The 21151-nt window shown below is 43.7% G+C and overlaps 4 protein-coding genes across 7 annotated transcripts in view; 1 reads left to right on the top strand and 3 right to left on the bottom strand.

Moving 5' to 3' along the window:
- Positions 1-153: 153 nt before the first annotated feature.
- Positions 154-3017, bottom strand: odad4 (outer dynein arm docking complex subunit 4). Its single transcript, XM_003964884.3, has 11 exons — positions 2749-3017; positions 2530-2661; positions 2286-2439; positions 1983-2038; positions 1743-1893; positions 1445-1663; positions 1163-1370; positions 985-1071; positions 682-878; positions 429-529; positions 154-346 (listed from the first exon to the last, which is right to left on the bottom strand). The coding sequence occupies exons 1-11, from the start codon at positions 2872-2874 to the stop codon at positions 320-322; spliced, it is 1458 nt and encodes a 485-aa protein (XP_003964933.1). The 5' UTR covers positions 2875-3017; the 3' UTR covers positions 154-319.
- A 101-nt stretch (positions 3018-3118) lies between these two features.
- On the bottom strand, positions 3119-7940 carry dnajc7 (DnaJ (Hsp40) homolog, subfamily C, member 7). The gene is made up of 14 exons (XM_003964883.3): positions 7819-7940; positions 7122-7210; positions 6887-7011; positions 6570-6683; positions 6336-6410; positions 6144-6262; positions 5913-6066; positions 5599-5763; positions 5246-5337; positions 5082-5155; positions 4838-4984; positions 4603-4755; positions 4360-4422; positions 3119-4268 (listed from the first exon to the last, which is right to left on the bottom strand). Exons 1-14 carry the CDS (start codon positions 7878-7880, stop codon positions 4231-4233), a joined length of 1470 nt encoding a protein of 489 aa, XP_003964932.1. The 5' UTR covers positions 7881-7940; the 3' UTR covers positions 3119-4230.
- On the top strand, positions 7837-10098 carry nkiras2 (NFKB inhibitor interacting Ras-like 2). Its single transcript, XM_003964800.3, has 4 exons — positions 7837-7970; positions 8383-8492; positions 8715-8956; positions 9116-10098. The coding sequence occupies exons 2-4, from the start codon at positions 8399-8401 to the stop codon at positions 9356-9358; spliced, it is 579 nt and encodes a 192-aa protein (XP_003964849.1). The 5' UTR covers positions 7837-7970; positions 8383-8398; the 3' UTR covers positions 9359-10098.
- A 2218-nt stretch (positions 10099-12316) lies between these two features.
- The window catches only part of znf385c (zinc finger protein 385C), a 61858-nt gene continuing 53023 nt past the window's right edge, over positions 12317-21151 (bottom strand). For 3 of the 4 annotated variants that reach the window (XM_029836406.1, XM_029836407.1, XM_029836408.1), the window contains exons 6-10: positions 18145-18510; positions 17871-18055; positions 16988-17086; positions 16397-16465; positions 12317-15470 (exon numbers count right to left, since the gene is read on the bottom strand). In XM_029836406.1, the coding sequence (XP_029692266.1) occupies positions 15240-15470; positions 16397-16465; positions 16988-17086; positions 17871-18055; positions 18145-18510 (950 nt within the window). In that variant the 3' untranslated portion in view covers positions 12317-15239. The remainder of the gene's footprint in view (positions 15471-16396; positions 16466-16987; positions 17087-17870; positions 18056-18144; positions 18511-21151) is intronic. The other variant, XM_011604167.2, reaches the window with a different exon arrangement.

Raw genomic sequence — 21151 nt, 5'->3', positions numbered from 1 at the left:
ATTAATTTAAAGGGCTAATTTATAAAAACGAATGATATAAATATGATCAATATGATGGTCTGCTCCCATCCTGTTGAACACATTTCATTTATCTACATATTTTAGCAATAATAGAATTTCGATTGCCGTGTTTGGGGAACATTTCCCGTTGCATTCACACCCAGAAGTATTTTAATTTTGAAGACAAAATGACACTGAAATGACTTGTTTTGCTGTCTTCAATTATAACAGAAACAGGAAAATTCTCACAAGTTGATTTTAAATCATTGATTCTGTTTAAACACATGTTAATGAACATTAGTTGGACTCGATGACATCCTCAATGCTGCTCCACCTCATCAAGAGCCTAAAACCAGAATGATAATTGGTGAAAAATATCCTTTAAGTAACGTGCAGACCAAAACCAAAAAGCTCATTAAGGAAGAAACCTTCTGGATCGCATTAATGATGGCAGAATCTTGGTGTCGTCTGGCCAGGTTCAGGGCTTTCTCAAAGTAGGAGACACTTGACTCCATGTTTCCGAGTTTCACTGAGACAAAGAAAACAGAAATTTACAATCTGAAATCAGGTAAATAACATTTACTGCATATATAATATCATATAACCTAATTTAAATGACTGACATGCAGAAAATAAAGATCTGGGTCAGCATTTTTAGGTAAAGACACTAAGAATATTTACATTGTGACTGCGCTACCAGAACGCTGGCGTTGATCTGCCATTTCTCATCAGCAGTTTCATCGGCGGCAGCAGCTGAACGGACACCGTAGTCCCGGGCGTCCTCGTGGCGTCCGAGCTCGAGATAACACCAACCAATCTCATGAAACAGCCAGGTCTTCTCCAGATCACCTCGCACCAAAGGGATCTTCTTCTCCCAGCTAAATCACATAATGATGATCATGGGTCGGCGCCCAACATTCAAATGTTTTGGAACCTCGTTGCGAAGCATCAAAAAGCACAGTTAGTTTTACATAAATGACTTACACCTGGATGGCCTGCTGAAACTCTCCCATTTGGGCATAAACCCGCCCGATGCTGTCCAGAGCCCTGGACGTGGCTTCTGGGAGTTTACTGACAATCAGACAGATCAGCGGCCGTTTGAAATCATTGTCTGCTGGTTAGAATGACTGATGATGCGGGTGAAGATTCTCAGAGCTCTCACCACTGTTCTGCCAGCTCCAGACCTTTGTGATGATGCTCCAATGCTCTGTCCATCTTTCCTAACTCAATCCAGGCATTTCCAATGCACCCGTGCAGGTTCCCTAAAACCTCTTTCTTGTTTGGGAACTCCTTCTCTGACCATCCCTGCACAGTCTTCAGCACTTCTTCTGCCTTTTTTAGGCCACTTTTTGCATTTCCAGATGTCAACTCTATGTTGGAAAATATACAGCTAAGTATTTTAAACAATAAATCAGCAATAAGTTCAAGCCGAGGTTCAGTTTACCTTCATCAATGTCTTCTAGACTCTTCAGCAGAAACTCTGCAGGTTCTGCTGGCATTCGGGGAGAGGACGAAGTACCTTTAGAATTCATTTTCTTCTCCTTTTCCGGGGTTTCAGGGCACTCCTGGTTCCAAAACTCAGTGCAAATGTCAAGATATGCAAGAGTTTCCTCAATGACATCCTTCAGATTGTCCCCATTCTTCATCTTACTCTTCACCAAATCTACAAAACATTGAAAATTTGTAAATTATTAGAAATAAAAGTGGGGGAAATAAGTATCGAGTTCATTTTGCTAAGTTACTTTTGTCTTTGAGCAGGCCTTCCAGATATTTCTGGTCAGTGTAAAACTCTCTGAGCAGTTTTCTGGTTGTCTTCTCTTTCTTTGGAGTCTTTTGAATCTTCTGATTCTTTTCCCGTGTCAGATACTCGACGGCAGCGATCGGTTGGTTTCTCTTCCCAGGATATTCATTTGGAAAAAGGTCAGGAATAATCACAAAACTATTGTCCAAATCTATAGGAAGCCCCTAATATGATCACTCACCGCATCTTTTTGTAAAACTAACTGCTCTTTTATCTTGGTCTTTACATCTTCTGGCCCTAAATCACACACGCACACACAAGCAAAGGACTTTAAAGTGGAAAGATGTATTGGCCTATAGATACAGGTGCAGGAGCATGCATTTTTAGGTTCTCTGTTGCAGCCACTTAATTATTTGCATTTCATAGAATTAAGAAATTAAACTACACAAAATCTATAACGTCTCTAGCAACTGCTGGTTTCATAGAAGTCAATATTTTGGGACACAAAGACTTTTTAATAAAAGAAACCGGTTAAAAGACTTACTGCCAACCGAGTTTTCAATAGCCTCCTCTGCTTTCTGGATACCTAATCTGAACATCTGTGTGTGAGGGCGGATCCTCTGTCCCCGATGGTAAAACACCAGTGCAGACTGGAATTCCCCCATCAAGTATAACACCTCTGCTTTCTGGTACAAACCCTACAAAACATTACCATACAAAGGCGTTCGGGGGTATTGACAGGGTCAAGATGTAGGATTAAGAAGAGACTCCCAAAAAGTGCTGATTACCTCGAAAAATGTTTTATCTTTATCGATTGAAGCGTCTGCGTCCTCTAACGCACGTTCATACTGACCCATCTTCAGGTAACATTTGGACCGACCAACAAAGCAGGTCGTGTCACCAGGCTTTAGGGTCAGTGCCTAAGGAAAGAGAATGATTGCCATATTCTACTTTATTCCCTGCAGAATGATGAACTCTTGCTAGGAGCTATCCTGTTAGCTACCTACCGTTGTGTAGCTTTCAATGGCCTTTTTATACTCTCCTTTCTGGTACAGCCAGGCTCCATTGGCCACTAAAGTCGAAAAAACCCCTTTTGGCTTTCGCCGCTCATCGTCTCCTTCTGTGTCTGACATTTTATTTTGCCACAAATAAATTTCTAGTTGTCCAAACTGGCCACCGGGTTCAGGTCACCTGTGGTATCCATAGAAACCATTCTAACAAACTTCGTGCGCAACAGCGCTATCTAGCGGCCACGCCGGGGATTTATTTAGTGGTCAACTTTAAAGTTCATACATGAGATTTAATGTGGGTTAGTATTAAAAATGTGATATATGTAAAATGACTTTTGTTACTTGACCAGAACAAAGGAAACAATTTTGGGGAAACCAAGATATGGCCAACTTTATTGAAACGGCTGGTTGGGGGAAAGAAAGGATGATTTCACCAAAACAATGAAAAAGATGAGGAGGCTTTTCTTCGATCACAAGATAAACCAGCGTACAATCAAGAATATAACAATACAAGGTATCCACTGTCATATCAGGTCTCTCTTACAAAATGAAACTTTCTTCCTCCAAAAGTTTTTGCCGTCTTAAGTAAAACTAACCGGTTCGGATCACATTCACACCTCCAAGCATCCATTCTTCTACACGTTCCCTTCACGAAGTTAGCGCCCCGAATCTATCCGACAATCCTGATCTGTACTTGGTTTAGAGTTTCACATGGCCGAAAAGTGTCCTCATCATATACAGGTGGTCAATAAATACATATATAAAAAAAATGGAAAAAATAGGCATCATCACAAGACTTTACATTCCAGTATAAAGTATGTAGCAACCTGTAAATGCAGAACGCGCTGCCAACAAACACTGCACAGCTGTCTCCACTGCAGTCTTCACGCTTTATACGCCCAGACTAGACGGGTGAAAACAGTGCTCAAATCTACCTATTGGCTTTCGACAGGTGGGCAGGATTCAGTGCGAATTGACAGCTGCCAACGCTCTGACAGTTTCTTCAAGAGGGTGGAGAGGCTTTTGTTTTTCTTCCCGAATCATTGAGCAAGTTATTCGTTTTTCTATGCAAAAATACCTGCTCAGCAATAAGTCGGAGGCAGCTCGGTAATAACTTGCTCAATGCTCAATGAGTTTCCCCAGGATGTCATTTCCAGCAATGACCCCCCTAAAAGCTCTGATACAATAGCTGCACATTCTATCAACAGCTGAGAGAACCTTTGGACCAGGACACCTAAAAGCTACAACAGACTGTAAATTTGTTCCATTTGTGGGAGAACGGAAACCAGACCTTTGGTCTCCCTTCTGTACGTGCTTTAAATCTTATATTGCATGTCGTCTTCAGGCTGCATCATTCAGTCAGTGGCATAGACAAGAATCTGACTATGAGTCAGTCATTAAATATGGATGGTGGGTTGAGGGGTTGGCATTGTTGAAAGGTCCTGATGTAAGAACTGTTTGGGTAGAGAGGTCCTCCAGTTAACCAAACTGGAAGAAGAAATTTCCTGGTCCAGATGCTGAAAGTTAACACACTCAAATTAGCTGAAAAATTAACACAACTAATACGGTTTCTTACAGTTTTATACACACATATGATGCAAAATGTACCTTCAAAACTAAAACCACCGGGACCCCCGAAGAACGCCTTAAAAATGTTGTTGGCATCAAAATCTGGAAAGGGACACAAAGAGCACAATTAGAACAAAGAACACCAAACAAATAATAGTTCTTCTCAGGCTTTACAAGCTCAAGCTAGTTAAATAAGCTGAATGGACTGAGTGGAGCACACACTCCATCTTTACTTTACCGATCCTCAAGACCTCCAACCTGACGTGTTCCTCCGTTACTAACCTCCCATGTTCATGCCCTCATCCTCAAGATCCTGACCGCTGTCATATCGAGACCTCTTCTTTGCGTCTGACAGCACACTGAAGGCTTCCCCGACCTCCTTGAACTTCTTCTCCTCTTCCTTCTGAACCTCAGAGCTCGCACTACTGTGGCGGTCTGAACAGAGAACAGTGACCCGATGTCAATCTGCACAACGAAGGCTGTGAGGACACGTTGGGGACCTTTCGTGTGTAAGCACCTGGATGGTGTAAAAGCGCCCGTTTGCGATACGCTTTCTTGATCTCCTCTTCTGTGGCGTTCCTGTCCACTCCGAGAACTTTGTAGTAATCTTTCCTCTTGCTTTTCTTCAACTCCAGCTGGGCGTTCTTCAGGAGGTGTTTGTGTTCTACAGTAGCAGAGCAGCAGGAGAGGGTAAAAACAAGCAGAGCAAAGAACAAGGAATCCGAGTCATCTCAGCAGTAATAAAGCATCCTGGTTCTGACCTTTTGTCTTCTCTGTCTGGTAAACATGCTCATAGTCTCGCACGGCCTCCTCGTACTGTTCAGTGTCCATGTAGCTGCAGCAAAATACATTTAATCACCCTGACAGCCACACTGAAATCAAAGCTCCCTCCAGCCACGTCAAAAAAAGGAAAACCAAGACTTACCACTGTGCTCTCCGTAAATAGGCCTTGATGTAGGTCTCATCCAGTTTAACGGCCTTTGTGCAGTCTTCAATGGCCTGCTCCAATTTGTTAAGCTTTAAAAGAAAAGGAACAACGCGTCACCATGAGACTGAGAGACAGAACAGCATGGAAATATGAAGAATATGACCAATGGATAATAACATCTGGTATCATCTGCGAGAGGAGTCATCTGTGTTGCGTTTAGACTACAGAGGCTGTACATCTCAAAACATGCTGCTGGACAATCACAACTCATTTCTAACACAACTTGATTACCACACGGTTAAGATTCTCCCCGAATGAACACAAACGTCTGCCCGGTGTGTATTTCTCACCTTTGATCCAACCGTCGCCCTGTTACAATAGAGTTTGGCGTTTGTCTTGATGTTGTTTGGGTCTATTGTTAGTGCCTCGGAGTACAGGTCATACGCTGCCTCAAAGTTTCCCTCTTTGAACACCTTGTTCCCCTCCTCCTTCTTGGCTTTCAGTGCCTTGGCATTCTGCAAAGGTGATCATCCTTAGCGTTATTCTATCGAACAAGTTCACAAAAGTAACCCAAAACACCTCAAAGAGCAGTTGCAGCATTTGATTTCGACATTTGGGCCTAAACACAACGTTCAAAGTCAAGCGTGCGGAAAAATATACTCACTCTGCATGCCAGTCGAGCCTTTTCGTGGTCAGGAGCCATGCGCAGGGCTTGGACAAAGAACTGGACGGCCTTGTCAATGCAGTCCTCATAATACAGACATAGACCACGAACATACAGGGCATCTGCATTAGTTGAGTCCATTCGCAGAATATCACTATACAAAGACAGGTCGCATGAGCAACATTTTCACGACTGTCACAGCGAATCCCATCATCTGTGATGTTGTTGTACCTGGCTACAGACTGAGCCTCAGGGTAGCGTCCCAGAAGGGCCAAACATTCTGCCTTCAGTATCTTGAACTTGTGGCAGCTCGGTGCGTACTCCAAGGCCCGGTCCATGCAGAAAACAACCTGCAAATCACCAACAGTTACTCTCCGGCGCTTGTCTGCAAAGAGGCAATATTCCAGTCACTAGACAACTGACCATTCTGAAGTCTCTCTTCTCAAATCCAATCTCTGCCATTCTCTCATACTCAAGGATGGATTCGGAATTTTTCAGCTGGAAGTAAATGTTGATAAAGGATTTATTGGTGCCCAGTAGTATTGTTTAAGCATGCACAGTAATATGATGCTCAAACTAGGTCAGTACAAATGTGACTTTTTTGTTCATGGATAATCAGGTGTGAATTGTTGGAGTTCAAACCCCAGTTATCCTGACCTCCTGCTGGGCTTGGCTGCTGTCTGGCTCTAGTTCCAGAACCCTCTGGAAACAACGGCTGGCAGCCATAGCGTTGCCGAGGGACAGGTGACATTTTCCCTCTCGTAGATGCCCCTGTGCGTAGAAGATTTACAGCTCACAATCTACATCTTAAATACTATAGATCTAAGTTCTGTTTCTTGAGGTCCATCTGCTTTTTGTACAATGTTGTCAAACGGTCCAACTTACTCACATCATAGTGTAAGAAATACCTGATGAAACTGTAAAACACAAGAGGCCTTTCCCAGTAATAAAATGCTTCTTTTCCCGGGACTTGCCTTCATGAAGGAGTTATCTAGTCGTACAGCTTGCTGACAATCCTCTAAAGCTTCTCTGTACCGACACAACATCATTAACGTGGCTGCTCGGTTTCCATAATAACTTGCATTCTTCGGAGACATGTCTGCCAAGCATGAATATATGAATACAAATTACTGACATGCAATCATAGACAAAACGTTATTTGGCTCTTCAAAACTGACAGGAAGATCGCGGAAAGTAACAACTAATTACCGATGGCCTTGGTGTAGTAATTGAATGCTTCTGAATAATCCTTCTTCACATAAAAAGCATTGCCTTGCTCCTTGAAGCTCTCCGCCTCCCTGGACAAACAAGGTACAATGAGAGGAGGCATTTCTCAAAAATGTCATTATCACAAGACATAAGAAACACGTTCACAACATCAGCATGGAACAACAGCATGGCCCCGACACAACCACCGTTACCTCTGCCCCCACTTAGCTAAACATAGATGGCTTCCATCAGATGGCTATTTGCGATGCACATCGGGCAGCCGAGCCAGGAACATATGACACCATCCCACCGGCCACTGACATGACTTTTTTTGGAAGTCAATCGTGTTTCACAGCATCCAGACCTCGCAAAGTGGATAAATGTTAATATCGAGCTGACCTGCACGCACCATACTTAGATAGCACACGTATGTAAAAGACGCATTACCCGCCTGAACATGTTTTACGAAACCCAAAGTAATCTAGGGCGAGAATTGCAGCAAAGGGTGATACAAAGTGAGGAACCACCAAGCTAACACGCTGCGAGGCGATGAACAGTTAGCGGTAGCACCAGTTAGCTTTCGAGGTGCTATATGAAAAAGATGACGTGACAATCATTTTCGTTAAGACCTGGCAGTGCGACATTCAATCATAGGTATACACATAAAACCGTGACATCAAAGTCTTAAGTGCAATACCTCTCTAATTCTTCGTCACTTAGCAGTTCCATGTCATGATCCATATCACTGTCGGCCGCCATTTTGCCGTCAATGGGAAGGAGGGGCGGGGCCACTTGCTGCAGTGTCGAAGCGCTCCTATGGCAAAGTGTAAACAGGAAGTAGCGCTGTAGGTAAGAGGACGGTAGCATATGTTCCCGTTTATTTTCAGAACTGTGTCATTATTTATCTATTGTTAGACAGATTGTAACCCTATGGATATTTTAATTTTTGCTGCAGACGTTTTAAGCTTATAGTTAGCGCCATGTGAGGATTTTTCAGTCGTAATCGAATTCTTTGCTATTAGCTAACCATTTAGCATTCTGGTTAGCTCTTATTATTGGTATACGGGTAGCTAATGTCGCCGTAACATCACAAATGGCAAGTTTTCTTGCCTTTACTGTTATGTGCGTTATATAAATATTTGCAACTAATGGGTGTATCAGTGCAGTTATGCATGACCTACGTTGGCAATGTTTCCCGTTTATTTCATTAAATTGTGTGTGTGCGTGTGCGTGTGTGTATGTGTGTGTCTTCCTAAAACAGATTGACAGTTTGAATCATGGGCAAAAGCTGCAAAGTGGTTGTGTGCGGCCAGTGGGCAGTTGGTAAAACTGCTGTGTTGGAACAACTTTTGTATGCAAATCATGTTGCAGGTAATTAAGACACATTCAAAGAAAGCCAGTAAGTCACTGTGCTGGATTCAGTTGAATAAATCCTTAAATGATTACCTTGCATGAATATTATTATTCTCGTGTCAGCAAGAAAAAAAGATGCATTTTCAATTTACAGGCATTTCTGCTGATACACATCTGTTTGTTCCATCACCTTTTGTTCCAACACCACGCTAAAATATGGCATTGTTTATCCACCATTAGGGTCAGAGTCCATGGAGACCCTGGAGGATATCTATATTGGCTCTATAGAGACAGATCGTGGTACAAGAGAGCAGGTACGCTTTTATGACACCCGGGGTCTTCGTGATGGAATGGAATTTCCTCGACATTACTACACATTTGCAGATGGCTTTGTCCTCGTCTATAGCATCGATAGTAAAGAGTCTTTTAAGCGGATGGAAGCTCTCAAGAAGGACATTGACCGTCACAGAGACAAGAAAGAGGTGAGGACTAAAGCTGGTGACATCCTTAAGTGTGAGAGTTTGTTTATGGTTAATACATGTAGCTGGAACTGTCCAATTTACAGATTTCATCTATTTACATACCACTGTACAAGACGGCCTTAAAGATTTCCTTACATGTTTGTTGGTCTGGATCCACAGGTGACCATTGTTGTGTTGGGTAACAAGCTAGACAAGCAGAATGAGCGGAGGGTTGACGTTAACATGGCGCAGAACTGGGCCAAGAATGAGAAAGTGCGTCTGTGGGAGGTGTCGGTGGTGGACCGGCGCACACTGATTGAACCCTTTGTCTACCTGGCAAGCAAAATGACCCAGCCCCAGAGCAAGTCGACGTTTCCGCTCAGTCGCAATAAGAATAAGGGCAGCGGGTCAACAGACAGCTGAAGGACCACTGGGAAGGTGTGGGAAAGAGGAAAAGGTCACATGAGAGGGATTTTTTTTTAAAAAGTCTTTTCATTTTATGAAGGATTAGGTGGTGAGTTTTGCAGAATGTGGAAAGAAAATTCCAGATCTATGCTGTATTTGATAAAATACCTGTCATTTTCAAAGAAACAGAACAGCTCTGCACAATTCAAGGGCTATTTCGTATTCCCTGTGATTTAGGTCTCCTTCCTATAGTCATGAAAAGTAGTTTTTGAACTACTGACACTTGATCTCAGTTCATTTGACAGAAATCGTGGCATAACACTACCACTTTATTTACCTGTACAGCACATGCATCCCTAGAGTTATTATACTTTATTTTGGACCGTCTATATGCTAAACGGCTGGTCTTTTATTGCTACAGGTTTGTTGACCTGCTGATTTGTTACAGCTGAGATTCACTGCTACATATTTTAGTCTGAACGACTGTCATTTGTTATGTGTGTTCATTGCCTTGACAGAACTTAAGGTTAAAAATATTCAGGTCAAAGGTGGTTTCTGCAGGCTCGGGTGCTACTTTTTGTGATGGCCACATGTGAAATTTGCTGTTGCTGTTGTAAAACTAAGGAGCAAAACATTTTTACCCATTAATAAGTTACTGCTGAAGTTAAAGCTGCTATTTTTAGTAGTAAAAATGTAGCTGTCCGATCTTGTATTAATTCAGGGTGCAAACGAATTAAAGGTGAACAGTTTGTTGGTATTTGTCTCGCATATTTTTGTATTTCCTGCCAAAAGCACTGTCATCCATTCAACAGCAACTCTTCTGTGTACAAATATTAATGTGTGAATAAATAAATAATAAAAAAGTATATAGAAATCTTTTTTTACCTCTAAAACCATAGGAATCGTAGTTAAATTAGACTGTTTTGTGCCTAACTGTTGCACTGAACTCGTAGTTCAGTCAGAAAGCTGTTGGAGATGAAGTGAAAGGAGTGAAAAAGAGCTGCTGTGGAGGGAAGGTCAGAGCTGTGTCTGAACACAAAAGCATCTCCTAGTTCCACAGCCGCTGGGAGAATGGAGAGGTTAATGCATGATAATGAGAACACCTCAAGTGGAACGTTCACAAAATGATATTCTGCTCACCTCAGTTCCCCCCAGGGCTCCATCATGTACGCTCTCAGTTCAGTCATGTTCTCTATTCCTGCTCCAGTGTTTTTTTTTTGCAAATTTGATGTTCACAAGTTCAGACCTTGATGTAAGGACACACAGTAGCTTCCAAGAAACAGCTCAAGATGAGGGATCGACCTGTCGGAGCACGTGTGATTCATGGATCTTTTTATTCCCTCAGCAGACACCGACCACAAAAGAGGAATTCCCGTTAGTCCCCAGGTTTTCCTGGGAGTGTGTGATTGTGTGATGGCCATTAGTACTCTCACCCTTCCATGACAAGATCCCATTTTATCTCCTTTATTTTGTCAAAGGAAAAAAAATAGAATGTCACACCAGAAGCTGCTCCTGTTTTCCATCCAGCTTTAGAGTAGTAACTGATCTATAAAGGGTGAACACGTCCGGCCAGGTCTTTACACCAGTGAGAAAAAGGAAAGTGAGACATCAACCCTCTCTACATCATCAGGTAGGTCTGATATTAGTTGACTGAATCTGAATTAAATGAAAGGCAATCTGAGCTTTCATTTCTTCTCTAACCTCTTTCTCTGTGCTAACATTAACTCTCATTAATCTAAGAAATATATGTAGAGTTAAAGACATAAAGGCATCATTACAGCTGAAACTACTGTATGTGGTTAAATGTAACACAGGTCATTCGGAGACCAACACCGAAAAAAATGTAGATTCTGAAGGAGTTTAAATCCAAAATAAAATTGTGGATATTTAATCTGATTATTTCTCACTCCGGTAATTATGTAATGGAGTAGTTGAGTTACTGATTGAGTGGCTCTAATTCTCGTATGCATCCGTGAACAGCACAGTGCACACACATGCTTTAGCTGTAAATTCTTTATCATCCGCCGCAGCAGCAGATAAATGTCTCGCTGCCTTCGCAGAGAGCCGATACGCCGGCATCGCGGCCGATCAAGGTCACCGTGTCCTTGACTGAGCAACGTGCAGCCGTGAATGCTGGGAATCCTTCCTCCGGCTCCACAGAACACGCAGAGCTTGATGCCTTTCCTGATTATCCAAGGACAGGCTGAGAAAGACACCTATAAATTTAGGTGATAAAACTAAAAAACAGGACTGATGGCTTGACCTTCAATGACAGGAGGCAACGGCAGAATTAACACAAGTCAGACTACTAATGGGGACCATTTAGTGAAGAACCTTTTGGTTCTCAGCACATCAGAACAGTAACACAGCTGCGCCGGCAGATGTAGACTTGATCTTCTGCTGCTTCACGGTTGAGCAGGATTCACCGTTTAGTCCTAAACCTTCATGTATGCAGCTAAGTGAGTCCATTCCTACTGTAGAGAACCTTGAAGGAGAGGCATTTCCATTCACTCCTCCTGTGCACCACAGATGCAGCAGAGCCTGAACTTGTTTCCATTAGCTTCCGCTGTCAAATCCTGGCTTGAGACCAATCCTGCTGCCACAGGACGATTCTGAAACTGGCTGGAGAACGAGTAGCTGGAGGTTGCCAGATGAGCTGCAAGACCTTTTTTTTACGCGTTTTGATAAACAGCCTGCACCCGCAAACACGCGTGTATTAATGCAATATTTGTGTTTTATCTGTCCATTTCCTCTCTCAGGTGATTTGACTGAGTCATTTCTGTTCTTAAATGAATGATTAAACAATTCAAATGCAATTTTTGGAGCACTTTCATAAATCTGAACAGTCGTCTGTTAACCTCCCACACAAATACACCCAGCTTTCACATTGTTATTATGATTACCATCAAAGTGCAGGCCTGTCTGTGTTGTTCCCACAAAACCACATCCACACACAATTACATAGTAACTAAAAGGTTTTTTATGGATTCTAAAAGCTTTATTTTCCTAAATCCATCATTTTGTCCTCTCTATGGTACAACATTGTTGATTTATTTTTTTCCATTCCATCCATGTTTACAGTGTTTCCTGCTCCCAAGAGCTATGGAGGGATCCCCTGAATGGATGGTTAATGGTAGCATTTGCTCAAGCTGCGACCCCTGAGAAGGCCCGTCTAATATGAAGATAATCTCTAAAAAGGCCTTGAAGTACATTATTAATTTAGTCACTGTCAACGAGGACACATAAAGCTCACTCGGAAAAAGATTTGAAATATTTTCTCTTGTACTTAAAAAAATTTCAGTAAAACCATGTAAATAACAAATGACATAAAAGAAAATAAACATGTGTCAGGTCCCTGTCAGCCACACAGAGCCCACAATAACACAGTCGTCTACTCGCTTCTATGATAGCAGTTCAGTATGACACAGATAACAATAGACACTCTGATAAATTCTCTATACTTACTTTATAGTTTCTACATATAATTTGCCTTCGCTAGATTCTTTATCTTAAGAAACTTCCAGTTCTTCAGGTCAGTTTCCACTGAGCAATAGAAACAAACAAACAAACAATGAATTTTAAAGGCTGTATGGTTCTCTGAGTAGTACAACAGGGGGTCATTTTGTGTGTGTGTGTGTGTGTGTGTGTGTGTGTGTGTGTCGGGGGGCTCCTTGTTCAGCGTCTTGGACTGTACTGAATGACAATTGCAGGTTTCTCACGGTAGGGGGCACTGTTGCACCACAGACAACTACACATATTGCACAACGACAAATGCATAGGACTTGCTGGGTTCTTGTGATTCCAGAATAACATGATACGGTGTAAGAAAATGAATGTTCTGAGTCCTGGTGAAAGAGACAGTTTGTTTTGGCAGAGGGGCGGTACGGTGTTGATAGGTTTCCATGCGACTGCTCAGTTGGAGGGGGGCACACAGTAATTTACAGTCGATGCTGGACTTGTGATGACACTCTTTCCAAACATTTGTTTCTGACTGACAGTGTTTTGCTCAGTGGAAGTCATCCAAAAGTCCCACCATCCCACTCAAACAGCGGAACAGCAACGTGGTGCGGCGCTGAAGCCCCCTCTTCTGCAACGTGAGAGCAGCTATAAATGGACACGTCTCTGCCGAGAGTCACAGCGTGTTGAGACTGACCGCGAACATCAAGAGACATCACAACAGCTCCTCATTCAAATGACTCTTTGCTGACAACGTGGAGATGGCTCTTGGCTGTGCTGGAGTACACAACACACCACTGGAGGTGTGTCCAGAACAGAAACACAAAGACACGGCAACACTAGAAACACTAATAAACACAAAGACTGAATCTATTGCTTTAAATGTGAGGCAGTTATGAATATACCATAACGTGATTATTCTCACATGATTGTTTTTTCCTCCAAGCAACCTTCTGGCTTAAACAGAGTCGGGACTGTAAAACCTACAATTACAGCAAAAACATCAACACAATTTTCATTTCTTCGGTAAAAAAATTGTTTTAAGGTGCTTTTAATATGGTTGCCATGGCACTGTGCTTAATTCCCTCCCACGCTGTGTGCAGACATCACAGCTCAATGTCAATCAAGTACTGGTTAACGGCCTCTTCCCCCATTGTCATCCCAGTATTCAAGTTGTCCACGTTATTTTCACACACGGGGAGTGGGGAATGTCTATTTCACTGCCCCATATGATGGCAGTGAAAGACAAATATAAAGAAATGCAACAATAAGACAAAAGACAGCATACAAGACAACATTAACTGCAAAATGCATCCATGCCATTAGCCTGGCTGGAACTTAATGTTCAGGCTGTATTTGCATGAAGGATGCGCTGGAGGAAATAAAAAGTTGACAAATTAGCGGGATGAAACAAAGTCAAGTTGACAAGTTGACCTTTTCTGGCCTTTAAAGAGTGCTTAATGCTCCGACTGTGGCTGACTCAGAATGAGAGAAACAAATGTTTTCATTACACAAGCTCTGAGCTTGAGAGATGGGGCTTTTAGACTCACACGAGAACACAACGAGCAGATCTTCGTTTCTCGAGTAGTCAAGCGACTTTTTCCGCTCTGAAACAAAGCTCTGATTTTGGTGAGTAGGGCTGTCAAATTTAACCCAGAGTAATCACAGGGTAGCTGAGGATGAATCATGATTAATCACCTTCAGAAACACGGCCAATAAATTCCAGTTTTCTGCATTGCACCAGAACTTGGAGGCCTGACGAGAAGACGCTCAGAGCCGAGATGGCTTTTCAAGCACGTAGTGCTTCGGTGAAATGTGAAACTCCTTCTTGCAGTGTGTGCAAATCACTACTTACTCAATAGCTCGTGATTTTTCTCTACTGGGCCTTGCTGGGTAGGCCAGCTTTTCAAAACAGCCATCCCGCATTAACGCATTAATTCTAACAGCCCTACATGTTCAGCAAGCACTGGCAGGTTCTTCCAGCCACACAGCTTTTGTTGTGTCGTAAACCACCAAAGAAATAAGTTAAGAATGTTTAAACGAACATCAAGTAAAGGGACTTTTTGTGGAAACCACACTAAACTTACATCTAAACTTGTCTATATTTATTCTCTAATAAGTTACACAATAATATCCAAACCATATTGACCGATGGCTATTAAAACTGGCCTTTGTGCTCCAGCCACTGCTCTGGGGACTGTCCTCCTCTTAGGTCAGAATAAGAGGAGCAGAAACAAGGCATGATGGGGGATCTTGGCCTTAGCGATATGAAGAGCTCTCAGGTCTGGTGGCCTACTGAGCATCAGGACTTGTGCACTCGCTCCATTGTGAGTCAGGTTGGCTGCATAGTTTGTGTGTGAGCTCTGTCATGTGGCTCACTTCCAGGAGGGCCTGTGGGATGGAGGAGGGAAGGCTGAAGTCAGACGGAGAGCAGGTGAAGTCTTCAGTAAGGGGAGAAGATGATGGGGGTGTGTGTGGCCCGCAGTGGCCCCGGAGCAGGCCGGAACAGTGCTGGGCCCAGGAAGGGGGTCTGGATGAAGGCGGTGGTGCCCACTGGGTGGCGCAAAGCCAGTGGGTTGGTGGCCACCGTGCACAGAGTTGGCTGGGTGAGGGGACTGGGCAGGAAGCCAGTTGTCAAAGTCTTGGTCAGCTGCTTCTGCAAGGCCAGTTTGGTCTGGAGAAGACAGGAGGAGCAAGTGTGAGAGGACAGAGAGGACAGAGAGGACAGAGCACCCCTGCTGGCTAAACATGCTGTCACAAAGGTTTGCACACGCATCCTGGTGTGTTGCTCTGCCATAAACACCAAGAACTGATGGCTTGACTTCTGTTTTGTTTCAGGCTTAAAGGGCAGCATTTACCGGTACACATGCTTCACTCACCGTCAGTGATGAAGTCACAGGAATTTTATGTTAAAGAGATATTTCAAACTGTCCCACAAAAACTGTCATTACCACATTCCCCAGGCTTTTGGTTGGATTATTAATTTAGTTTAAACTATTTGATTTGTTTTAGAATAAACAACAAAACAAACAGTCGGAAGGAGACTCGGCTGCAGAAGACTTCATGAATATTTTATGAATATTTTAAATCCTGCTTTCCTGTGTCTTTCGGCTACCAAATAAAAGCAGTTTCATGACATAAAGAAGTCACCACAGAGATACGTTTCTTACGCAAAAACATTTTTGTATGAAAACCCTTAAGTATGAAAAAGATGAACTGAACTAATGTCCATTTAAAGAGTTGGGAAGCAGCTTGTAATCACAAAAATTACATGGAGCAAACTGCTCCCAACAATATGGCTGCTGGGTCATCAGGGCCCAAATAAGCCTTGGCTGTGAAAGAGTGGCAGATCATGCAGGTAGAACCGGTTAAAGGTTAATGTTTTACATACAATTATGAATTATTTAATGCCAGAAACCAGATAAAACACAGAGTTATTCTCCCACTTAACCTCGCCAGCAGAAAGTAAAATTAGCCGCATCAGATGGGAAAACTAAATATCAATAACCAAATGATTATCAATATCTGTGCTGAGTCCCCTGAACACGGTCAGGCCTCCTCGGCTGTTTAACCCCGGGCTCAGCCTCTCCTGTCACTGACCTGCTGGCACAGGGAGATGAGATTGTACTGGCTGGACGCCACACCTGAACAGCTAGTCCATCTCATGTTCTGTAGGACGGAGGGGGGGGCAGGAGGAGGTGGAGGAGGAGGAGGGGGATGGGAGAAGGAGAGATGAGGAGGTGTGTATGACAGGAGCAGAGAAGTGATTAATCTGGAGCGCTGAGTCAGGCTGCTGATGTCAGAGCCGGTCTGTGTGGGGGAGCAGGAAATGTTTTAGGCCTGCCGCAGGGGTAGGGGACCGTTGCCACCGTGCGCTGCACCTAACGACAGCACGCTGGCTCCCCATCACACACAGTCAGCCTCATCCGAGGGCCTTCTTATAAGTGTAGAGGGATGAAAACTTGTGTTTATAAGTACATTAGTCTGCAAGCATGGCTGAATTTGCTCTATTTTCTGCATGGATGCAGCATATCAGCTACAAGAGTAAAGCCAGTTATGTTTCACTCTTGCGCGCGTGTGTGTGTGTGTGTGTCTGTGTGTGTGAGAGAGAGAGAGAGAGAGAGACAGAGAGTGTGCATGTACATTTCCACTGGCAAGCCTTCATTGTTCTGTCTTTATGCTGTGACTTACCACTAAGCTGGAGCTCGGCTGGCTTTTAGTGTGTGGCGTAAATTTTGGTTTAGGCGGTTTTCCGGCCAGCCGATCCTTGTGCCTCCTGCTATTCATGTGCTGCAGACAAGAGCAGAATTATCAACGACCAGCTAACAAGCATCTGTTGTGCCACAACGGAGCAACGTCAAATGTTATCTGCTGAATTATTAATGAAAACATGTCGAGTCTGAGTGAAGTGAGCACAAATAACATCACTTTACTTCCTGCCCACAGACACATCATGTACTTCTCTGCAAGGAGCTCAAACAGTCTTATTGTCCGTCCTCCTGGGACAAGGAATGTTTATGCATTTAAATCAAAAGTAGCAGGGAGGCTTGTCCTGGTTTTTTGACACATTCCTCCTCACACACACAAAATGCTTTTGCCCAGATCGCCTCCTTAACATTGAGGGTCAAACCTTAATTCTCTGAGGCCTTAGTGGCTCTGAATGTAAGTGATGATCTTCTGCCAAAGAGCTCTGGGGTCAGGTGTCATGTCCATCTAATGCAGGATAAGAGCTGCGACTTGAATGTATGAAGTAGACACTGACTGCTTTCTTCATTCAGCTGGAAATGAAACTGCTGCGGTACTCTAGGTCGCTATCCATCATGGTTATGTTTAAATAGTCTCTGGGATCCAGTTAGATGAGATCCGGCTCCATCTCTTCATGCAAATGGACAGTAAAGTTCATCTTTGCAGGACTGACAGAACTTGACAAAAGTTTAACCTCTGTGAAATGACTTTGGTGACGCGAGTTCGGTGCGTTTAAAGAAACGTTTCTGCTGTGTTTGTTGTGTAGAACCCTCAGGAGGGAGGCGCCTGTCCACCCCTGATCACACTTGCACACACGTGTTGGTTTTACCTGGCTGAGCTGTGTCTCCGAGTTCACGACGATCTCGCAGACTTCACACTGAAGTGTCTTGCTGGGCACCCCGACGCTGCCTTTGCTGCTCAGCCTCTTGCTCTTGCCGACACGAGCCACTGCCACTTTTCCTCTGCGTCGGGGCAGAACGTTGTGACCCTCCAGGATCAGTTTGTGCTTTGTGCCTGGTGCAGAGAGCAGCAGAAGACTGAGCTTTGTTTGGTTCTTATCATTACCGCTACAGACTCAAAGGTAAAAGAAGAGACGTTTGTACCGCTGTTGTGTGCTTCCATCTGGGAGATGGAGTTGACTGTGACTTTACAGACTGGACAGTGGAGGTGAGCTTTGCTCTGTTTAGGGTCCTTGTCGTCATCAGTGCGTTGTTCTCCATTCGTGCTCGTCGCCTCCGTTTGGCCGCCCTCAGTGGTTGGCGCCGTGGCATCAGCGGCCTCTAAAACGTCGGCCGTGCTGGTGTCCGAGCCGGCGTCCGACAGCTGCGAGGATGGTGAAATCTGAGGCGAGGAAAGGGCGACCAGCTCCACCGTGGACACTTCAGACACAAGCCGTAACACAACCGCGTTCTTGGGAGCGTCCTCGTGCTTCACGTCCTGGCTGGCTGGTCCCTGATCTGACTGAGGACCTGCACAAGAAGATGAGCCAACGTGATTCTTTTTGTGGAGTCTATGTTTGATCAGACAGTGTTCATCTTTTGAAACACTCTGATTTATGGTTTTAAAAATAGCTGCCTGCATAAACCCAAATAAAAATAACACTACTGAAGGTAAAAATGAGCTAAAACACAACTGGCAGCTTAAACAAATGTTGTATAAATGCCTATAAATCTGCAGGTCTGTCTCTCAGCGTCATTGTGCCATTTCCTGCCATCTGAAGCCTTTGTTGTAAACCACTTGATCCATCATCAGCTCAGTAAATGCCATCACCCTCACTTCTGGCTCCTTCACTCCCCCCTCAACACTCAAATATCAAGTGGACCTGAAGTCCCAAGTCAATATAAACAAACCCATCGACTGCCGTGGCCAGCCAATAAGTCACTGCAGTCCATTACAGTTGTCCCCTTCACCCCACTGTCCCCTTGGAGGAGTCACACACAACAGCCCCTATCACTGCACAATGCACCTGCTGAACACGCACACACACAGACACACACACAGACACACACACAATGCGACGGCGCTCCATCGATTTACCCTTTTATGCCTTAAAGTAAATTCTTCATGGAAGATAAGAGACTTCCTCTCGTAAAGAAAAAGGGCCTATAAAGGAGCGAGATTAGCCAGTCCCCTCCCGGTAATGAGAGTGAACCCCTCCAGGGATTTCAGCCTCTCATTGAGAGCAGGGGGAGGTATGATCTGATCTGAGCTTACAGAAAGACGGGGCCACCTGAAAGGTCTCTGGGGGAGTGATAAAGATCAGTGGACTAAGCTGGAATCTCGGCAAGGAAGACAAGGTGGTTCAAGAGAATCAAATCTGTCTCAAATCCAAAAACCTGGGTCCCCAAAGATCTCATTCAACAGAGATTAGTTTCATTATCTCTACTAAGTTTAAGGGTTTTATATTTTTAAAAAAGTCCCAATGTTAAAGGGACAGAAGGCCTTTTTCTAACATAGTTGATGTCATGGAAAAGGATTCTGACTATTATAATGATTGTATAATATGTACCTTTTCCTTATCATGTACTTTATCTGAGGACCAGATGTGCTCATGTTCCCTATATGATGAATCTTTCACTAGTTGGAAAACTGGTGTACGCGAGGGAGCTCTCATCAGAATAGTTTAAAAACCTGTCTGTAACTACATTCAGGGTCCAGACTCGTCAAGAGGCTGCACACTGTTTGGTTGAACAGTAATTTGATTCTGCTTGAGATCACTGTTGACATATACTCTTGTTTGTTTTTTCTAATTATACGTGATTTACTAGAATAAACCTTGTAACTTTGAAAGACATTTTCATATGGGAAAGTCTATAATATGGTAACTACAAAGAAGATGGTGATTAATATAAATAGCTGATTGTTGGTTTATTCATTTGTTAAACAGTTAAGATGACTGATAATCGTCACCAATTGAATAGATGAATTTGCAATTGAAAGCAGAATTACCCCTGATCGACTTCACAGAAGCACATTCAAACCTTTTTTAGTTCGTCTGGTGGTATTCTATTAAAACTTAAAAGACCGAATTGGGTAGTTCTTCCAGCCACCGTCTTGCTCTGAAACTCTCCCTGAATTCATAATTCAAAACTGAAAACTGGGAGTAAACAGAGTGGGCAACATTATTTACCTCACTCTGTTTATTAATCTCTTTGCCCTTTTGGTGACATTGCATTCTTCCTCTTGGAAATACGGAACAACTCGATATGACGGCAGCTCCCATCGTTCTATCTGATCGTCTCTATAAGGGAAACTGTCACTAACATTGGCAAACTGTCCCACCAAATGCCAACGGACTGGCGGCGCCAGCAGATCCCCTGCGAGAGCGAACACAGTAACACATCACACCCTTGGATCGAGGATCACGTAATGAAGCATCCAAATATCGTAATGGGGTCTTAGAGAGTTCCTGGGAGTGGACAGGTCTTACTTGAGCAGAGCGAGCCTCTCGTTATGTTTACACCCAGATGGCCAGCAGATGAGCTCTGATCTGAGTCCCTGCGCTGGAATTCTGGCCATGGTTGCGGTGATGACTGACAGGAGATGACTTTCAGTCATCAGCATGAGCGATTGACGTCTGTCACGCTGAAGCAGGAGTGAAGCGAAGCCTCTGTTTGTGGGCGCCGGCCTGCCGCAGCTGCAAATAAGTTCATATCTGCACAGACTGCTGGCTTCAGCAGCAGTTTATTCACAGGCAGAACAGCCACTTATCGAAACGAGCGGGTGCGGCAGTACCGTCTGGTGACAGACAATGTGGCCATTTCCCCGTGATGGCCACCCACTAGCCTTCAGTTCTTGACAGGCACAAGCCATTTTATAGAATGTTAATTTGGAGAGCTATTTCATTACAGGTCGGCATTGTGGCCCGAGCCACCACGAGCTCGCACTGCTGCATTTCAATTTCACATTAGGCCAATCGCACAATTGGGCTTATTAAGGGCTGTTCCTCCGAACAAAATTGCCTCAGAAGTGTGAAATTATTCGCAGCATCCTCGCTCTCACTTCCTTCCATGTTCTTCCTTTATTCCGACTCTTTGTCACCTTCATTCATTTCATCTTATCTTTCATTTCCTCTCATCGAGTCTTTCCCTTTCTTCTGCCTCACTCCCT

This window comes from Takifugu rubripes, chromosome 5 (assembly GCF_901000725.2).
Source record: "Takifugu rubripes chromosome 5, fTakRub1.2, whole genome shotgun sequence".
Lineage (NCBI taxonomy): Eukaryota > Metazoa > Chordata > Actinopteri > Tetraodontiformes > Tetraodontidae > Takifugu > Takifugu rubripes.
The sequence above is the reverse complement of the archived record's forward strand: the minus strand, read 5'-3'. Positions and strand labels throughout refer to the sequence as shown.

Coding starts and splice junctions, on each gene's coding strand:
- odad4 (XM_003964884.3), bottom strand. CDS start 2,874: ATGTCAGACACAGAAGGAGACGATGAGCGGCGAAAGCCAAAAGGGGTT. Junction 2,039..2,285: donor TATTGAAAACTCGGTTGGCA/GTAAGTCTTTTA, acceptor TGTGTGATTTAG/GGCCAGAAGATGTAAAGACC. Junction 879..984: donor TTTCAGCAGGCCATCCAGGT/GTAAGTCATTTA, acceptor TATGTGATTTAG/CTGGGAGAAGAAGATCCCTT.
- dnajc7 (XM_003964883.3), bottom strand. CDS start 7,880: ATGGCGGCCGACAGTGATATGGATCATGACATGGAACTGCTAAGTGAC. Junction 4,985..5,081: donor CCAGACAGAGAAGACAAAAG/GTCAGAACCAGG, acceptor CTGCTACTGTAG/AACACAAACACCTCCTGAAG. Junction 4,269..4,359: donor CGGTGGTTTTAGTTTTGAAG/GTACATTTTGCA, acceptor GTTAACTTTCAG/CATCTGGACCAGGAAATTTC.
- nkiras2 (XM_003964800.3), top strand. CDS start 8,399: ATGGGCAAAAGCTGCAAAGTGGTTGTGTGCGGCCAGTGGGCAGTTGGT. Junction 8,493..8,714: donor GTATGCAAATCATGTTGCAG/GTAATTAAGACA, acceptor ATCCACCATTAG/GGTCAGAGTCCATGGAGACC. Junction 8,957..9,115: donor GTCACAGAGACAAGAAAGAG/GTGAGGACTAAA, acceptor CTGGATCCACAG/GTGACCATTGTTGTGTTGGG.